This window comes from Octopus sinensis, linkage group LG14 (genome assembly GCF_006345805.1).
Source record: "Octopus sinensis linkage group LG14, ASM634580v1, whole genome shotgun sequence".
In the NCBI taxonomy this organism is placed as follows: domain Eukaryota; kingdom Metazoa; phylum Mollusca; class Cephalopoda; order Octopoda; family Octopodidae; genus Octopus; species Octopus sinensis.
In genome coordinates, this window is record NC_043010.1 from 67,489,546 (window position 1) to 67,510,061 (window position 20,516).

Genomic DNA, 20,516 nt, shown 5'->3' on the forward strand with positions numbered 1-20,516 from the left:
CTTTCGGGGTCGATGAAATAAGTACCAGTCACGCACTGGGGTCGATGTAATCGACTTAATCCGTTTCTCTGTCCTTGTTTGTCCCCTCTGTGTTTAGCCCCTTGTGGGTAGTAAAGAAATAAGTATTTCGTCTGCCGTTACGTTCTGAGTTCAAATTCCGCCGAGGTCGACTTTGCCTTTCATCCTTTCGGGGTCGATGAAATAAGTACCAGTCACGCACTGGGGTCGATGTAATCGACTTAATCCGTTTCTCTGTCCTTGTTTGTCCTCTCTGTGTTTAGCTCCATGTGGGTAGTAAAGAAATAGGTTACGGGTTCAGTCTCACTGTGCGGAGCTCCACGGACCGACCAATCCCTTGTGAATCTGGTAGACAGATGGAAACTGAAAGAAGCCCGTCGTATGCGTGTGTCTTTGTGTGTGCCCCCCCCCCGCCGCCCTTCACTTGATCACCGGTATCGGTTTGTTTACGTCCCCGCGAGTTGGCAGTTCGGACAAAGACGCCAGTAGAACAAGTAAGTGCCGCATGGCCGCAGTGCAATGACGGAAATAAGTGAAAGAGTAACATGGCGTAAAAACATAAGCTGAATGTTTTTGTTTTTTTTTTTCTAAACTTTCGTTTCTTTTTTTTTTTGTGTGTGTGTTTTCTCTTGGCCGTATCTAAGGAAGAAAAAAAAAAACACGTTATTCACTGTATTTGCTCAACTATAATTGAGTTGTTCTTCTGTATTATTTACTTAGAAAATTGTCTAATTTGTAGCAGTCTTTTATATTTGCGCCAGGAACTACTGATAACGGCGAATCATCTAGAAAACCTCTATGTAATTTGTTCAACTTATTACAAAATATCAGCCAAATCTCTCCCAAATCACACCCTATCGTCATATAAAAAATAATAATATAGGCGCAGGAGTGGCTGTGTGGTAAGTAGCTTGTTTACCAACCACATGGTTCCGGGTTCAGTCCCACTGCGTGGCACCTTGGGCAAGTGTCTTCTACTATAGCCTCGGGCCGACCAAAGCCTTGTGAGTGGATTTGGTAGACGGAAACTGAAAGAAGCCCGTCGTATATATGTATATATATATGTATGCGTGTGTGTGTCTGTGTTTGTCCCCTAGCATTGCTTGACAACCGATGCTGGTGTGTTTATGTCCCCGTTACTTAGCGGTTCGGCAAAAGAGACCGATAGAATAAGTACTGGGCTTACAAAAGAATAAGTCCCGGGGTCGAGTTGCTCGACTAAAGGCGATGCTCCAGCATGGCCGCAGTCAAATGACTGAAACGAGTAAAAGAGTAATAATAATAAATACTCTAGATATTGTTCTAGGTGTATTATAGTATATAAAAAGTGGAAGTGGTATATGGCTTGAAGAATGTTTTCGATCGTAGGGTCTGCTCATAGGGCTAAATACCAACCTGTGGTATTAGCCAGTGAGAACTTATATGAGGTTGCTCAACTTGCTAGATATAGCAACAAATCTTCCTCAAATGCCAACCTAATTTCTGTTATGCGTTTGGAGAACTAATGTAGGTCTAGATAAACTGCCTGAATAAAACAAGGTGGTAATGACTGGAATGTGTGCTGGAGCAGAGTGATCTGGGGGTTAAAAATGAAAGGAAACCAGTCACCCTTTCAGATACCCTCTACTTACCCCTACCAGCTTTGTTTCCTAAATTCCTTTTTCTCGTTATTTGTTCTGTTGCTTTATGATCCTATAATTCTGTTACCTTTGACCAAAAAGCTTTCTAATTAGTTGATTCTAGTCATTGTATGTACATTGACTGAACGGAATTGAGAATTTGAAATGATTCCCTTGTACAGGCTTAGTTTGTAGGTAATTTGTTGAGGGATTCTAGAACAAGGGGTTCTTTTTCTCCCTCCGAAATAGTTGAAGCTTAGTTATTCTAGTTTAAGAATCAATGTCATGCTTCAGCAAACTGCTATTTTTCACTTATGAAAATTTAATCATTAGGTGTAACGAGAAGTAGCAGTAAGTAAAATACAAGAAAAATTAAACATCTTAAATTAATCTTTTCATCCAAAATTAAATATAGGAATCAGGGAATTATATTTTGTTTTATAAACTTTTTGAAGTTGTATCTTAATGCTTGTTTTACTGTCACTGGTTGTACTGTCTCTGTTTTGGTTATTCCTATATTTTATCTCAAAACAATATCTAGGGGTTATGTAGTGAGGAGTGATGCCTCTGGCAAGTGTCTTCTATCGTCCTGGCCCAACCACAGATTTATGAGTGGATTTGGTTGACGGAAACTGAAAGAAGCCTGTGTGTGTGCATGTCTATACGAGGAAGTACTGAAAAGAAAAATTCCTGGCTTTAAAAAAGGCCTGCTTGGAGGCCCAACCTTCCCAATTCTTTTACAGGGCTTAGAAAAACTGAAGGACCATTGCAATAAGTGTGCGAATCTGAGAGAAACGTGTTTAATAAAATCATAATTAACTGATCCTCCTGTATTTACTTTTACCCAAAGCCAAGAACTTCTCACCACCCTTTGTATACATGTATGCGTCTTTGTTTGTCCACCCCACCCACCCTCACTCGAGAGCCAGCATTTGTTTGCTTTTCTGTAATTTAGCAGTTCAGCAAAGTAGACCAGGTGGAAAAAAAAAAAAAGCCAAAACAAAAATACTGAGGTCAGTTGGTTCAACTACACCTGTCAAGGCTGTACCCCCTCCTGCCCCCAGCATGGCCACTGTCCAATGACTGAAACAGGATACAAGGTTACTGTTGTCATGACCCAATCAATTCCTGGTTTCCTTGTTGACTGGAACCATGTACCTACTCCACTGATTGCTTAAATTCTCTAATTGTTTCATTTGCATGTGGTTTATTGCTTGCACCAACAGTTTCTACAACGTGAACGAATCCATGCACTGGATTTGCTTAGCCTCTGGCAGATTTGTCTTAAAGCCTTAGATATTCTTATACAAAAGATTAGAAGTGTTTCGCTGGAGCTTACGTTTCTGACATCAGAGAAAAGTAGCTTTTATTTGTTGCTGTTTATTTCCTAGTAACCTACATAATGAGAAAAATCTTTTCTTCAATCTGTCTTTTTATGTGGTTTTCATTGTGTGTGTGTGTGTGTTTTCTTTTTTTTTTTTTTCTTTTATTCTAAGATTTTGTTAGAACAGACTTGCACTCTAAGACCAGTCCTTTTTATTTTTTCTTTTGCTTTTGATTTGTATATACTCTGTGCATCTAGGTTTTTTTCTCCAATATCCGACTCGTGGCCGATGCCAGCGCCGCCTCGACTGGCTTCCATGCCGGTGGCACATAAAATACACCAATCCGACCATGGCCGTTGCCAGCCTCGCCTGGCACCTGTGCAGGTGGCACGTAAAAAGCACCCACTACACTCACGGAGTGGTTGGTGTTAGGAAGGGCATCCAGCTGTAGAAACATTGCCAGATAAGACTGGAGCCTGGTGCAGCCTTCTGGCTTCCCAGATCCCTGGTCGAACCGTCCAACCCATGCTAGCATGGAGAACGGACGTTAAACGATGATGATGATGATACTTTTTTTAAAAACCTTCTGCGCAAGTGCTTCTATGTATTGGAGGAAGACAGTTGATTTAATATTTTTTATTTTGGTTGAAGGCTAGCAATTTTGAGATTTTGGCAAGTTGACACTATCGGCTCCAGGACTCAACTGGTGCTTTATTGTATCAATTCCAAAAACGGTGAAAGGTAAAGTTGACCTTAGTAGGATTTGAACTCAAAATGTAAAGACACAGAAAAAAGTACTGCTAAGTGTTTAGACTAATGAGATGGATGGGATGGAAGCACTCCGTCGGTTACGACGATGAGGGTTCCGGTTGATCCGACCAACGGAACAGCCTGCTCGTGAAATTAACGTGCAAGTGGCTGAGCACTCCACAGACACGTGTACCCTTAACGTAGTTCTCGGGGATATTCAGCGTGACACAGAGAGTGACAAGGCCGGCCCTTTGAAATACAGGTACAACAGAAACAGGAAGAAAGAGTGAGAGAAAGTTGTGGTGAAGGAGTACAGCAGGGATCACCACCATCCCCTGCCAGAGGCTCGTGGAGTTTTAGGTGTTTTCGCTCAATAAACACTCACAACACACTCACAACACACTCACAACGCCCGGTCTGGGAATCGAAACTGCGAGTCCGCTGTCCTAACCACTGGGCCATTGCGCCTCCACACTAATGAGATATCTATTCTACTAAGACAGCTGATCTTCATTTGAAGATGATGAATAACTAAATCAGTCTCACTTTGAAATAAGAAGGAAAATTCTGATGGATCAATTATTTCCTTTTCTTTTTAAACCTCTTTAATTTTTTTTTTCTGGTTTAGTCAAGGGAAAAGTGAAGAGGCTATCACCTTCCCATCAGCCTGGAGACCATATCTCTCATCACCTTCTACTCTACATTACTCTCAATTTCCACGTTTTAGAATCCGACCCATAACTACTCCAATCTTTTCCAATCCTGCAACTTCTCTCTTTTAAAAGGCACGAAAACTTGGCTTCCACATCCAACTTGGAACCTCCACTTGTTTGCATCCCCAATTCCTTATTTGTCTCATCTCACAAACCACCCTTATAATTCCACTCTACTCAGTCTAGTGTCAACATGACTGTTCTGTTCGACTGGCTCACCTCTAACCTAATATAATGCATGTCATTCAATTCTTCAATAGCCTGTACGTAGGTAAGATGGAGCTTGCAAAGCCTAAGATCTGTAGTGACTCTAAAGCATTTTGTTGCATGCTTTCAGTACCTGAATGAGTGAAGATAGAAGATAGAAGATATTCTTGATATGAGCAGTAATTGTCTTTACCATTGAAAGAGTTGAAATATTGTATTTGATGACAGGCAAGATAGACTTTGTATTTTATCGGCCATCAAATGTTTCAAAAATAATCATCCTGGGTCCTTTATGTGAACTTGGACCTATATTAAATGTGTTAACCCTTTTGTTACTCTATTTCTGTTGAGATGCTCTGTGTTTCTTTCAATTATTTTAGATATAACAAAGAATTTATCAAAATAACTTAGTTATCATTCAGCTAGTGTTAGGAACATAAATTGTGACTAAGGTTTGGTGGAAGATTTCAATTCAAAACTTATGAAAATAAAGCATTTGTACTCAGATCTAGTGTTAGGAACATAAATTGTGACTAAGGTTGGGTGGAAGATTTCAATTCAAAACTTATGAAAATAAAACATTTGTACTCAGATCTAGTGTTAGGAACATAAATTGTGACTAAGGTTGGGTGGAAGATTTCAATTCAAAACTTATGAAAATAAAGCATTTGTACTCAGATCTAGTGTTAGGAACATAAATTGTGACTAAGGTTTGGTGGAAGATTTCAATTCAAAACTTATGAAAATAAAGCATTTGTACTCAGATCTAGTGTTAGGAACATAAATTGTGACTAAGGTTTGGTGGAAGATTTCAATTCAAAACTTATGAAAATAAAGCATTTGTACTCAGATCTAGTGTTAGGAACATAAATTGTGACTAAGGTTTGGTGGAAGATTTCAATTCAAAACTTATGAAAATAAAGCATTTGTACTCAGATCTAGTGTTAGGAACATAAATTGTGACTAAGGTTTGGTGGAAGATTTCAATTCAAAACTTATGAAAATAAAGCATTTGTACTCAGATCTAGAGCCGGTTTCAGCCGGGTTAGTAACGAAAGGGTTAATACCTTAAAACTTTTCCCTCTGTGTTACCAAAATTGAGATGCATCTAGTCTGTCTGTGTGTCTTTTATGCCAATGGTTCTCAACCATTTTCTTCCTTTGGAGGCCCCTTTGATTCTTGTGCGAACCCTCTTAACCATCCCATGCTTTAAAAATCCTATTATATTTTTTATAATCTAATATTAGGAATCGTACAAAAAACAAAAATAGAGTATTTGGTGTATTGGTAAGAAGCAGAACCAATTTATTGAACATAAATTTTAGCAACAAAATCTCATGTGGACCCTGGTTAAGAACCCCTGTTTTATGCTATCAAATGTGGTAGTTATTGCTCCCTGTTTGGGGGATTGTGTGGCTGGTTATTTGTGTTGTGTAACTCATAGATGTTTGATTAAGCTTTCGGCTCTTTTGGTTAGGTTCAAATACCTGTAATTTACTAGACTCTCTTCACTCAAGTGCACTCAATGCTCTGCATGAAGACTTGGCATAGACAGAGAACATTTTGATTCTGTATATCTGACACAGTCTGTTGTTCTAGTTTCCCTTCAAACCTGATATTTTTCCTTTCTTTCAGAATAGTTCAGTTTATCTTTGTGAAAGCATTCATTCTTCTTGTCGACTCTTATCATTTTTTTTTATAGTGCTTAGTGGCTGCACTCACACACACACACACACACACACACACACACACACACACACACACATTCCTTCACTTTTCACTCTTTCTGTCTGCCTCTCACACATGCCCTCTCTGTCTCTCTCACACATGCCCTCTCTCTGTCTCTCTCACTCATGCCCTCTCTTTGTCTCTCTCACTCATGCCCTCTCTCTGTCTCTCTCACACATGCCCTCTCTCTGTCTCTCTCACATGCCCTCTCTCTGTCTCTCACATGCCCTCTCCTCTCTCTCACATGCCCTCTCCTTCTCTCTCTCACATGCCCTCTCTCTCTCACATGCCCTCTCTCTCTCACATGCCCTCTCTCTCTCTCTCTCTCTCTCACACATGCCCTCTCCTCTTCACACTCTCTCTCTCACTCTCATGCCTTTTCTTCTTCACACACACACACACCTCTCTCTGTCTCACAAGTCCTCTCTCCTTCGCCCTCTCTCTCTCTCTCTCATGCTTTCACTTCTTCATCCTCTCTTCTTCTCTCACAATCTCTGTCTTGTCTGCCTGTCTTATGCTCTTCCTGCTTTTCCTCAGACTCTCTCTCTCTCCCTCTCTCTCTATCTGCTTCTATTTTAATCACAGACACCCTCTGTCTGTCTGCCTCTTCCCCCCCACCACCACTTTCTATCTCCTGCATCATCTCCAGCTTTCCTTTCCTTCCTCTCCTCGCTCACCTATGCTAACCTTGTCTAAACAAAAACTGGTCTTCAATTATGACACTCTGTTTACTCATGCTTGGAATTCTTTCAAGAATGTCTTCTTCTTCACTGCAGCTGTTTGCAGTCTCCGTTTGCTCAAGTGTTCAGGTTTTTTTCCACAGCAACTCTTATATGAACCACTGTTAGAGTACACGTGGATTTAGCTGAGGTCCTTACTGAGAGAATCTTAGCGGTGGCAGTGGTTTAAAGGATTAATTGATCTATTAATCTATATATAATCCGTCCTCTTTTATTATTGTTAATTTAGAAAGATTATCTCTCAAATAACCATGTAATTAGCAGAAAGCTGTTTGTTTATAACGATGCACTTCAGAACCCGGTATAACGAACTCACATTTTGGGTTTTTCCAATGTTTACTCCTTACTCTTTTACTCTTTTCCTTTTTTACTTGTTTCAGTCATTTGACTGCGGCCATGCTGGAGCACCGCCTTTAGTCGAGCAAATCGACCCCGGGACTTATTCTTTTGTAAGCCCAGTACTTATTCTATCGGTCTCTTTTTGCCGAACCGCTAAGTGACGGGGACGTAAACACACCAGCATCGGTTGTCAAGCAATGCTAGGGGGTCAAACACACACATACACACATATATATATATATATATATATATATATGTATATACATACATATATACGACAGGCTTCTTTCAGTTTCCGTCTACCAAATCCACTCACAAGGCATTGGTCGGCCCGGGGCTATAGCAGAAGACACTTGCCCAAGATGCCACGCAGTGGGACTGAACCCGGAACCATGTGGTTGGTTAGCAAGCTACTTACCACACAGCCACTCCTGCACCTGTTTGCTAGCGTGGGGGTTATCTTGTGTATCTTCTTCCCGCATCTTCTTAACTTTAACTACAAGCAATGTCTCCCCATCCCTGCCACCACCACCACCCCCATCTAAACTCTCATATCTCTCTGGGATCTTTTCGGTTTGAACGGCAGTTTTTAACATAATTTCTAGGTAACTAAAAAATTTTATTTTACTTCGTATACTGGTAGAATGTGTTTATAAAACATCTTTTTCTCTTGGCTTTGAGAAAATTCTGTAGTTTGTAAGATATGTTGTTTTTTTTTTTCTTCAATTTCTGCAATTTCAACCAATCAATGATGTCTATTGAGGTAAAAAACATTGTGCCGTATGAATATGTCCCTCATTTAAGAAACAGATTGGGTTTATTTACATTTGTGTGAAAAAAAGATACCCTTCCCCCACCCCTAACCCTAAAACAGATTGAAATGCAATAGATTGATACTAGGGTCATAATTATGGGTGACAATTTCATATGACACCGCTAGAAAAAACTGCTGTTCAAACTGAAAAGATCCTCTCTCTGCTTTCCTCATTTTCTCTTCCTTCTCACATCATTATCAACCTCTAGAAATTACTGTCACCAGTTCTGGGACTTATAGGGTCAGTTAACCCAGTTTCCACGACATGCAAACAACTGAGATGACAATATTTCACCCGAATGAGACTCCAGTCCACCACGGGGCACTCGTTTACAGCTGAGTGAACTAGAACGTGAATGGAACTCGAGAAACAATGCACTGCTCAATCCAGAATTGAGACCACATCTTGCGATAGTGAGCACAACGTCTTAACCACTAGGCCATGCTCTTTCCCTCTTTCATATATTATGTGGAACCTCTTTTCATATTTTTCCTACTTGGTATATAGTTCCTTATTCATGTGTAACTGGAACTTTGTGAGATTGGAAGAGAAGCAAACTCCTGGTAATTCAAGTTCGCCACTCAGATTCAAGGTTTCGTTGTATCGTTTCATTTGTTAGTTAGTTAATTTGGCTCAAAAGCAAATAGCAAGGCCATGTAGGGGGACATGGAGTTAAGTACAGGGTGGTGTTCATGTAAAGAGTTCAGGCCACTTGAGGTCAAGGGAGGCTTTGAACAAAGCGATCGTCGGCATCTTCACCATCTCGTCTGGCAGCTTGTTCCACGGATCCGCAACCCGGACGGAGAAAGCTCCTCTCCTTCGATTGAGATGAAATTGTCGCAGGTAGAGCTTTTCGGAATGACCCCGCAGCCGACGCTCTGGAGCAGGAGTGAAGAACAGCTCTTTCTCTTAATATCTTTGCTAAAGACATGAACATCATACAATCTTCATTTTAGGATTTTGTGATTAAGAAAATTAAGAGGTGGGCTTATGCTGTGTCAAGTGTTTGTGAGGTGATTGTGCACATTCCTCACCCCCACCTGCCCAAGTCATTGTTGATCAAAAATATTTTAAACTATCCGTAACTATAGCATCTTTTTCTTCACTCTTTTCAGACAGTGTGTCTGAGGCTGCATTACTCGTTGTGTCCTTCCTTTTTTAAATTGATTGGGTACATTATGAGGAAGATTTGACTGCTGTTTCTAGCAAGTTCTGACCACAGTCTCCTTCAGCTTGTGTGACTATATTATGCTTTTATGTTTAGAGATTATAGCTTTCTAGATGTGTCCAGACTTGCTTGTTTGACGTAAGTTACCGATTTTCGCCTCAATGGGTGACTCTTTATTGCAGTGTTTTTTTATGTATTACCAGAGATAAAAATTCATTTAAGAGAAGACAAAAATATTATTGACAAAACAATGAATGGAATATCAAAAAGAATGGCAAACATGTTTATTCTCCAACCGTAAACAAAACAGCAGTATGTAAATTGGCTCAATAAAGACACTGGTGGTCTTTTTGATGTGCTTATTGCATAGAGAAGTTGAAGGTAGAGTCAGTAGAGTGCCGAACAAAATACTTTGTGGTTTTTTTGTTCCAGCTCTTTTATGTTCTGTATTCAATTCCTCCGAGATTCAACTTTGCTTGCTGTGCCATAACAAAAAAAAAAAGAGTGGCTGTGTGGTAAGTAGTTTGCTAACCAACCACATGGTTCCGGGTTCAGTCCCACTGCGTGGCATCTTGAGCAAGTGTCTTCTGCTATAGCCCCGGGCCGACCAATGCCTTGTGGGTGGATTTGGTAGATGGAAACTGAAAGAAGCTTGTTGTATATATGTATATATGTATATATATATGTGTGTGTGTGTGTATATGTTTGTGTGTCTGTGTTTGTCCCCCTAGCATTGTTTGACAACCGATGCTGGTGTGTTTACGTCCCCGTCACTTAGCGGTTCGGCGAAAGAGACCGATAAAATAAGTACTGGGCTTACAAAGAATAAGTCCCGGGGTCGATTTGCTCGACTAAAGGCGGTGCTCCAGCATGGCCGCAGTCAAATGACCGAAACAAGTAAAAGAGAAAAGAGAGTACCATTTATGTCCTGGGGTCAATTAAATTGACTACAAATCATATATTGTCATAGGTGCAGGCATGGCTATGTTTGTAAGAAGCTTGCTTCCCAACCACATGCTTCTGGGTTCAGTCCTACTGCATGGCACCTTGGGCAAGTGTCTTCTCTAGCCTCAAGCCGATCAAAGCCTTGTGAGTGGATTTGGTAGACAGAAACTGAAAGAAGCCTATAATATATATATTTGTTTGTCTCCTCACCATTGCTTGAAAATGGATGTTGGTGTGTTAGCAGTTCAGCAAAAGAGACCGACAGAATAAGTCCTAGGCTTACAATGAATGTCCTGTGGTCAACTTCTTCAGCTAAAAATCCCTTTAAGGCAGTGCTCCAGCATGGCCACAATCAAATGACTAAAAATAAAAAAATAAATAAATCAAGAGCTAGAGTCCTGAAGACTGTGCAATGTATCCCACTTGGTAAATTCTGTGACAGTACTTGGTGCCAAGAGCTGTAAACGCTACCTTTGGACAGCAATGATGGCATGGAAAGGGAAGGTTTTGCTGCATGGGTAGCTGCTGGTCTTCTATACAACGTTACCGAAGTCTACACCCTAGAGGGAGAACATTTTAGTATCACCTCACTGCATTCTGTCAACTCAGACTGAAGCAAGACCTTCCAGATGTGGGGCCAATGTATGACCTTACGAGACATGCTAAAAATGATTCATTAACCCTTTCGTTACTGTATTTTGAGATGCTCTGTGTTTCTTTCAATTAATTTTGAATATAACAAAGAACTTAGTAAAATAACTTAATCATTCAGCTAGTGTTAGGAATATAAATTGTGACTAAAGCTTGGAAGATTTTAATTCAAAACTTATGAAAACAAGACATTTGTACTACAGAGCCAGAGCCAGTTTCACCTGGGTTGGTATCAAAAGGGTTAAGAATTGTTTCTCTATTATATATTTTAACCCTTTCGTTATTGTATTTATTTTGAGATGCTCTGTTTCTTTCAATTAATTTTAAATATAACAAAGAATTTAGTAAAATAACTTGGTTATCATTCAGCTAGTGTTAGGGACATAAATTGTGACTAAGGTTTGGTGGAAGATTTTAATTCAAGACATTTGTACTACACTGCAGAGTCAGAGCCAGTTTTAGCCGGGTTGGTAACAAAAGGGTTAATTGCTGGTGCTGTTAGATATTTTTTTGTCTTAGTGTTTCTCCTTCGTCTCACCCCCTCACATTCCTGCTGTAATTTAGTGTCTCAAACTATAGGATACTGTTTGAGCATAGTAAGAATTTAATAAGTTTACACACATTATAAAGATTTCTTTGAAATGATGATATACCTATTGATTTAGACGGAACGTTATCCAATAAATGTGGCTGTTTTTTTCAAGTCCTGCTATTTTAATTTTTATTTCACTGTTTACTTGTTAAGGTTATCTCTACAGATATTCTTGAGAAATTATAGCCAACACTATAATTTCTATAGAATATTGGTAGAGGTAACCTTAACAAGTGATGTAAAATGCACTGCTAACACTGTAGGACACTGTATTATAAAAACATTTGATATATTTTATAGTATATTACGGTTGCATAGTGAATTATCATGGCCTTACAAGCCATTGATATTGTTTAAGGATTGTCTGGTGTTGAAAAAATACCTCCCTTGGTGCAAGAGATTGCATTGAAACTGGCATCGTATTTGTGCTGATTTCTACAGTCCTCCCCCTACCCCCCTACATAGCCCTGGTGACATTTGAACTTGGAATAACCAGATGGTTGACTGGGGGCATTTAAAACCCAAGTTTGAAAATTCAACTCAACTTGTATTGAATTTGAAAGCAATTGACTCTCAAATTTCTTTTTTTTCTTCCTCCTTCATGTCTGGCTCACGTGATCCTCTCCACTTGGGTAACCTACAGCTCAAGAAGGCATCGAGTGTCAGTCGTTTGACCTTCATATCTATATATGTCTCCCTGTTACCTCTTATAGCTGACCTTCTTTCCCTTTCTGGTATTGCTATTCTTGTTGATTTTGTGATGGTGTTGAGGGGAGAGTAGGTAGGTGAAGTGATGTTAGTCTAATGTATTTGTCAGTGAAGTGGTGTTGAGTTGTCTTTAGTGTGTGTGTGCTATATAATGAGGTATGTTTCTTGTTCATATGTGTGGGAGGCCAAATGAGTTACTGTTGTGTGTAAGGGCGGTGAAGGTCAAGAGATCTTTCTCTATTGTGGAGTCCAAGACTTGTTGGTGTAGGTCTGATGGTGTTGGATGCTGTAGCAGTGGTTGATTACAGCTTAGAGAGTGAAAGTGACTTAGTTGTGGTGGTAGTGGTGGTGTCTGTATGAAGGGGAGATCCTCATTTCTGTAAAAACCAGTTTTAGGTTTCATGTGGGGTTCATAACTTTGCAGATTTTTACAACAGTAGGTGTGTTTAAGGCAGTGCTACTCAGTGGTAGTCCGCAGACCGGTACCGGTCCACAAGTCAACAGCTGCCAGTACGTGGCAAATTTCCAGAAAAGAAAAACAAAATGCTTATGTAATTTTGTATTATTTGTTCACAAAATAAATATAAGATTAGAAAAAAATTGTCAACTTTTATTATATTCATTATATATATTGTTTCTGGTATAAATTAATATTACTAAGAAATATTACCGGTCCCTGGCACATTGGGTAGGGGTGGGGGACTGCCAGTACACCACATCAGATAGTTTGAGAAGCGCTGGTTGAAGGATTAATAATTATAGCCTACTCTAAAGTGGCAAGCTGGCAGAATCGTTAGCATGCTGGGCAAAATGCTTATCATTTCATCTGTCTTTATGTTCTGAGTTCAAAAATTACACCAATGTTGACTTTGCCTGTCATCCTTTTGGGAGTCAATAAAAAAAATTGCCAGATGAGAACTGGTGTTGATGTAATTGACTGCCCCCTTTCCTTGAAATTGCTGGCCGTGTGCCAAAATTTGAAACAAATAATTGGTTGGCTCCCCACTGTAAGGTGGTTGGCATTTGGAAGGGTGTTCAGTTGTAAAATCCCTGTCAAAACTGACCTCTCTTGTACTGGTGCCACATAAAATAACTCAGTCCACTCTACTGGGTGGTTGGTGTTAGGAAGGGCCTTTGTCTTCATTCAACATGCAAAACTTGCTCTCATAGCATAATTTCAGCAATGAGTGCTTAAATGTGTGAGATAGAAAAACACCGACATTACTTGCTTTATTAGTAGAGAATCCATACATTTGAACTGGAGTGACTAATCAAATCAATGACCTAAGTGTTCCCTAGGATCTCTTCTTAAATGAGAATTTGGCCTCCGTAAATTTCTTATTAGTGACAGATTTCTAACTATTAGACAGTGAAAATATCTGTTGTTGAGGAACACCTTGTTCTCTAGTTTGTCTGTTTGAATGTGTTGGAATATAACTGAAGCCAAAACCCATTTTGTTTCATTATCGTATTTCTGTTCAGACACACTATATTTATTACAGTTACTCTGTGGAGGCGCAATGGCCCAGTGGTTAGGGCAGCAGACTCACGGTCATAGGATCGTGGTTTCGATTCCCAGACCGGGCGTTGTGAGTGTTTATTGAGCGAAAACACCTAAAAGCTCCACGAGGCTCCGGCAGGGGATGGTGGTGATCCCTGCTGTACTCTTTCACCACAACTTTCTCTCACTCTTACTTCCTGTTTCTGTTGTACCTGTATTTCAAGGGGCCAGCCTTGTCACTCTCTGTGTCACGCTGAATATCCCCGAGAACTACGTTAAGGGTTCACGAGCAGGCTGTTCCGTTGATTCGGATCAACCGGAACCCTTATCGTCGTAACCAACGGAGTGCTTCCATTACAGTTACTAAATTCTTCTTGGTTTTCCAAAAATATAACTTTTGTCATCATTAAGCTGATATTTCAAACATAAATTAACAGAAAATTTTAATTAAGTTCACTTTAAAACAGGAAGTTTGTATCATAGAACCAAGGGTGGTCTCAGGCATGTTGCCATCAAAGGGTCAATATTCAGATTACAGTCCAGAGTTAACTGAATGATCACATTGTTACAGCTCTGATATTAACATCCTGTTTCTTCCTTTTTTTCTTCTTCTTCTTGATACACTCCTGCAGTTTCGAAATTCATGTCGCTCTGATTCCACGCCAGTATTCACACCACTAGTCTTCCCCCCCACTAGCCTCCCCACCCCTCTTAGCCTAAGGAGTTTAGATGAGTTAACTTTTTGGCTTATACTGGGTGCAGATTGCATTGATAACCAGCTGGAGGAGGCTCTTCCTGGGGTTATAATGCAGGCTCAATTTTGCATGTTGGAACTAACACGAGATTCTTTTCCTTTTCGAAAAGTGCATCTTATCTGACATGTGAAATACAATATAACTTTTCTCTGGTGTACACGTCCTTAAAATCTAAGAATAGCAGTATTGTCTCTGTTATCTTGCTCATTTGCACCTTTTTTTTTTTTTATATACCATGCTGACATAATAAATATTGTTGAGATATAGTTTTACAGCTGGATTCTCAGAATATAAAACTTGACAATACTGCTGAACCTCTTATCTGCCATGCTAACGATCCTGCCAGCTCCACTGCTTTTACCAAAATAATAATGATAATAATTCTATCTGCTGTAGGGCACAAGGCCTGAAATTTGTGGGGGCGGGAGTGTCAATTACAGGGACTCCAGGGTTCAACAGGTACTTATTTTATTGACCCACCCCAAAAGGATAAAAGGTAAGGTCAGACCTTGGCTGAATTTGAATTCAGAACGTCCAAGACAGATGGAATTTTGCTAAACATTTTGCCTGGCATGCTAACAATTCTACCAGCTCGTGATCCTTGAGGCCCGAAATTTTGGGGATGGGGTACAGTTGATTATATTAACCCCCCCCAAATTCACTGACCGTTGTTTTATCCATCCTGAAGGGATGTAAAACAAAGTTGACATCATAGGATTTGTCCAGTATGTATAAAGAACGGAGGACATGCTGCTAAAATGTTGTCTGATGCGTTAACAATTCTTCTGGGTTTTCCACTCTCCTAATAATAATAATAATTTTTGCAATTACTTTTTCTGTGTGTACGTGTATGAGGTTGGTTATTTCAAAATAGCAAATCCCAAGTGTTCCAAATGTTTACACAAACAAAAATTTACTCTACCTCACACCTCCAAGAATTGATGATCACATATCATTAAAGTGATTGTGATGGGTGGGGGGATCCCATTTCTGAAATAAAATTTCGATTGATAATTTTTGATTAGGTTTCAAATTCATTTACATCCTTCACTGTTCTCTAAGTTTCATGTTTGAAAATACACTTAACGAATATGATATACCAGCTAAATTTACATTTCTTTTCCTTAATACATTTTTTGTTTTGTTGGTTTTTTTTTTTGGTTTTATATTTTATTACGAAGTTGATATTATGTATTCTGTTTGTTCTCTTCCAGATGAAGAAGGTCGGAAAGCCGAAATGGGAGCTAACTGGATACACGGCATTGAGAAAAACCCAATTTACCAGATCGCTGAAAGTAATGAGCTTTTACAGTTGCGTAACAAGAACAAAACCCTACGACATAAACGCCTTTTTCTGCAGGAGGATGGGTCAAGCATCTGTGGCGAAGTCCTAAACAAAGTCGATCTTGCTTTCGGCCAGTGTATGGTTGAATGTGAAGCTTTTTTCAAGGATGATATGGATATACCCGGCAACATGGAAAGCGTTGGAGATTACATTGATCAGGATCTTTATTACCATCTTGACAACTTATCTTACGAAGAAAGAAAGCGCTTCTTACTCGTCTACGAGCAGCGTGTCTCATCAGAATGCATCATTAATGGATGCAATAGCCTCTTTGATGTGTCACTAAGTGATATTGGTAGCTATGAAGAGCTGCCTGGAATCCACTATACTATTCCCCCAGGTTTTGAGAAGGTTATTGAAATTCTCAAGAGCAATATCCCACCAAATTCTATTCTTTTAAACCATCCTGTGCGCTGTATACACTGGGCTCGTCCAGTGAACTGTGAGAATAGAGAACACCCAGTGTGTGTCGAGTGCGAGAACCAAGAACTATTCCAGGCTGATCATGTGATAGTCACAGTTTCCCTTGGTGTGCTAAAGGCAGCGTGCAACCGAATGTTCAACCCACAGATACCAAATCGGAAGCTACTAGCCATCGATCATCTGGGTTTCGGTATTGTAGATAAGATCATTTTGGAGTTTGATCGATCCATAATTGACTCAGACACAAAGCTTATAAATCTGCTCTGGAACAGTAAGAGAGACTCAAACAAAGAGAACTTCCGGAGCCCGAACCTCGGAGACACCTGGGTGAGAGGTATTACCTCATTTGAGGTCATTCACAAGAATGTTTTATTGGGTAAGTTTCTTTTTTTTTTTTTTTTTTTTCTTCCTTTTTTCTTTTTTTGTCTTTGTAACTCTTTCGATGAATTCGTCCTCTTTTTGTCTAGGGCAGTGCTCTGCAACCGTTTTTTCACCTGTGGCACACTTATATGCTTTTCAAAATTTGGCGGCACACCTGAACTAAAACTATAACTAAAAGTATAGGCAAAAAGATTATATTCAGGTTACATTGTGGCACACCTTAGCATCGTCTCATGGCACACCAGTATGCTGTGACATACAAGTTGTGGAGCACTGGTCTAGGGAGGGTCATCATGCCAATATAATTTAACATACACACACACACTGGTTCAATTCCACTCATTTATTAATTATCAAATTTTTTTTTTTTGTCAAAGCTCTTTTGTTCTTTTTTCTGCAACCTTCTCAGTGACTATTGACTCATTACAAAATCGATACAAAATCGACTAATATTTATCGACTAATTGCAAACAAGGAAATTGGTGTTTCTACAATGGTTTCAGTGACTGGAATGCAGCATTGCTGTTAAGGGTTTCAGTCGATCTTATCGATCCCATCACTTACTTCCACCGTGTACTTATTATTTTATCAGTCTCTATTTAGCAAATGGCTAAGTCTTAACTCTTCTTGGCATAAAAGCACACAACTCATCACACCAATTTACATCAAAGCACGTGCAATCATACACACACGCACGCACGCACGCACGCACGCACGCACGCACGCACGCACGCACGCACGCACGCACGCACGCACGCACGCACACACACACTTGTAGGTTTTTATATGCTTTCTGCTACTAAATTTCTCTCTAACAACCTTTTTAGTTGTTACAAGGCTACATCAAGATATTTTGCACAAGATTGTGTATGGGTGTTGTGTTGTGTAGGTGCAGATGTGTGATTGTGTGTGTTTATTATTTCTTTACTGCCCACAAGGGGCTACACACAGAAGGGACAAACAAGGACAGACAAATGGATTGTTGATTATATCGACTCCAGTGCGTAACTGGTAATTAATTTGTCGACCCCAAAAGGATGAAAGGCAAAGTCGACCTTGGCGGAATTTGAACTGACAACGTAACAGCAGACGAAATACGGCTACGCATTTCGCCTGGCGTGCTAACGTTTCTGCCAGCTTGCTGCCTTCAATTTGTGTTTATGTATGTGTGCATGCTTATGCATATGTGTCCTGGTGTGCACATGCACTTTAGTGTGCATGCGAGCATGCTGGTGTGTGTGTGCATGCGAGCGTGCTGGTGTGCGCAAGCGTGCGTGCTGATGTGTATGTGCATACACATCTGTACGTACGTGTGTGTGCTTCTTTATTTTCCTGTGTGGGTATATGTGTATGCTTGTATTCATATATGTGCATGTTTGTGTATATGTTAATGTGCACTTTCCTCTGTGTGTGTGTGTGTGTGCGTACACGCGTGCATGCATGCATTTTTCAAAATTTTCTTTTGCTGTTAATGTTACTTGAGGAGTTGTCAAAGTAAACAGATTAACGTTCAGTATGTTGAGTAAATCCCTCTGTCAACTGGGAAGAAAGAATCGTTAGCAATTTATTCGTTACATACCAATAAATAAAACATTTTTTTATTACTATGATATATTTCAAATAAAATAAATGAAAAAATCAGCATTAGATATTTTAACTTGTGTAAGCACAGTGGAATCCGTTCTTTAGCATTCGTTTTGATAATAATTGACATTAATTCGTCAGTCAGAAAGTAGTAACATTTCTTTTATCGCAATTCAATGACAAATACAGAGAAATGTCTAGCAACACTGGAATATAACAAATAGCAATCACATATTTTCTTTATAAAACGAGGCGGGCTGTAAGCTGGCAGGCAAAATGATTATCTGCATTTTGCTCATCTTTGTTCTGCGTTCGATTGCTGCTGAGGTCAACTTTACCTTTCGTCCTTTTGGGGTCGATAGAATAAGCACATGGTCTCAGATCAGGTCACTTGCTATGCAAGTACATCTCTAATATATAAATATATAAACAATTGCAGTGTGGAAGGTGTTTACAAAACATAAAAACACACAAAAACCATTAGATTCACTTCAACATTTAAATTTAATTTGCCAAAATATTTTCGTCGCTTTGAGACCACGACCTGTTCACTGACAAAATTCTGTGCTGCATCATGAATTTTGTCCGTGAACAGGTTGCAGTCTCAAAGCGACAAAAATATTTTGGCAAATTAAATTTAAATGTTGAAGTGAATCTAACGGGTTTGTGTGTTTCTTAAATGGTTTATAAACACCTTCCACACTGCAATTGTTTTCGTTCCTGCACACGATCTCAGATCAGGTCACTTGCTATGCAAGTACATCTCCGTAATATATATATATATATATATATATATATATTATGGGCTTCTTCCAGTTTGCCTATTAAATCCATTCACAAGGCTTTGGTCAGCCTTGCAGACGAAGACAATGGGTTTGAACCTGAGACTACATAGTTAGGAAGCAAACCTTAGCCACACTCGTGCCTGTAACAAAAATGTGAAATTAAATTTGAGAATTATAAAATTATTGAATATCGATTTGGTTTTGACTTCTGCATTGACCCCGTTATTCTTGAAACTAGAAATTGTAACATTGCCCTTATTAAGCCCATTGCCAGTATTACACCCATTTAAGTTTAACTGAAACTTACTGAAATAGTTTATAAATTTGCCCTCTGCACCTGCTAATCATATTACTTTTGGTAATTATTACTGAAAACACTTGTGAATGAGCAATGCCAATAATCTTTTTTAAGCATATCTAGATTAACCATTTTGATGCCAACCTGCCTGAGGCCATTTCTAGTTTTAGGATACAAATGCCCTGTTTTAAAGTAATACAAAAACTGTTCATCAGAATTTCATATTTATGTTCCAAACTCCAGCTTTTTAAGAGAAGCTACCATTGAAAGGCCCAGATATGCAAGAAACACAAGAATCAATCTGATTGGTTGATACCAGTCAGCTAATCTTGAGGCTTGTATTATTGGGCCGATCTTTTCACTTTTAAACTTCGTATATAGGCGCAGGAGTGGCTGTGTGGTAAGTAGCTTGCTAACCAACCACATGCTTCCGGGTTCAGTCCCACTGCGTGGCATCTTGGGCAAGTGTCTTCTACTATAGCCTCGGGCCGACCAATGCCTTGTGAGTGGATTTGGTAGACGGAAACTGAAAGAAGCCTGTCGTATATGTGTGTATATATATATGTATGTTTGTGTGTCTGTGTTTGTCCCCCCCACCATCGCTTGACAACCGATGCTGGTGTGTTTACGTCCCTGTCACTTAGCGGTTCGGCAAAAAGAGACCGATAGAATAAGTACTGGGCTTACAAAGAATAAGTCCTGGGGTCGATTTGCTCGACTAAAGGCGGTGCTCCTGCATGGCCGCAGTCAAATGACTGAAACAAGTAAAAGAAAAGAATAAAAAATATTGGTAGAATGTGTCACAGAAAGCATCTTTTTCCCTTGGCGTTCTTGAGAAAATTCTGTAGTTTTTGTTAAATTTCTCATATTTCGGCAATTTCAACCAATCAATGACGTCTATTGAGGTGAATACAATTACTGCTGTTGTTTGTCAACAAGAAGAACGTCAAGCGAAAAAGATGTTTTATGTGACACATTCTACCAGTATACGGAGTTTAAGTGTTTAGTTACAAAAAATTATTTTAAAAATCTGCTGGTCAAAGTGAAAAGATCCTTATTGGGCTGATGGATCGGCCCAGTTGTCTTCTTTGTCATTCAACTTTTCGACTGATAGATCGACCCTGCC

The 20,516-nt window shown here is 39.5% G+C and overlaps 1 protein-coding gene and 1 long non-coding RNA gene across 2 annotated transcripts in view; one reads left to right on the forward strand and one right to left on the reverse strand.

Annotated features, from left to right (window-relative positions):
- LOC115218916 (spermine oxidase-like) overlaps positions 1–20,516 on the forward strand; it is a 57,851-nt gene that overhangs the window by 17,365 nt on the left and 19,970 nt on the right. The window contains 1 exon segment of the mRNA XM_036509183.1: positions 15,789–16,718. Coding sequence (XP_036365076.1) covers positions 15,789–16,718 — 930 coding nt within the window.
- Positions 633–16,940, reverse strand: LOC118766039. Its single transcript, XR_005001965.1, has 3 exons — positions 16,826–16,940; positions 15,013–15,017; positions 633–646 (listed from the first exon to the last, which is right to left on the reverse strand). It is a non-coding gene; the product is annotated as an uncharacterized LOC118766039 (long non-coding RNA).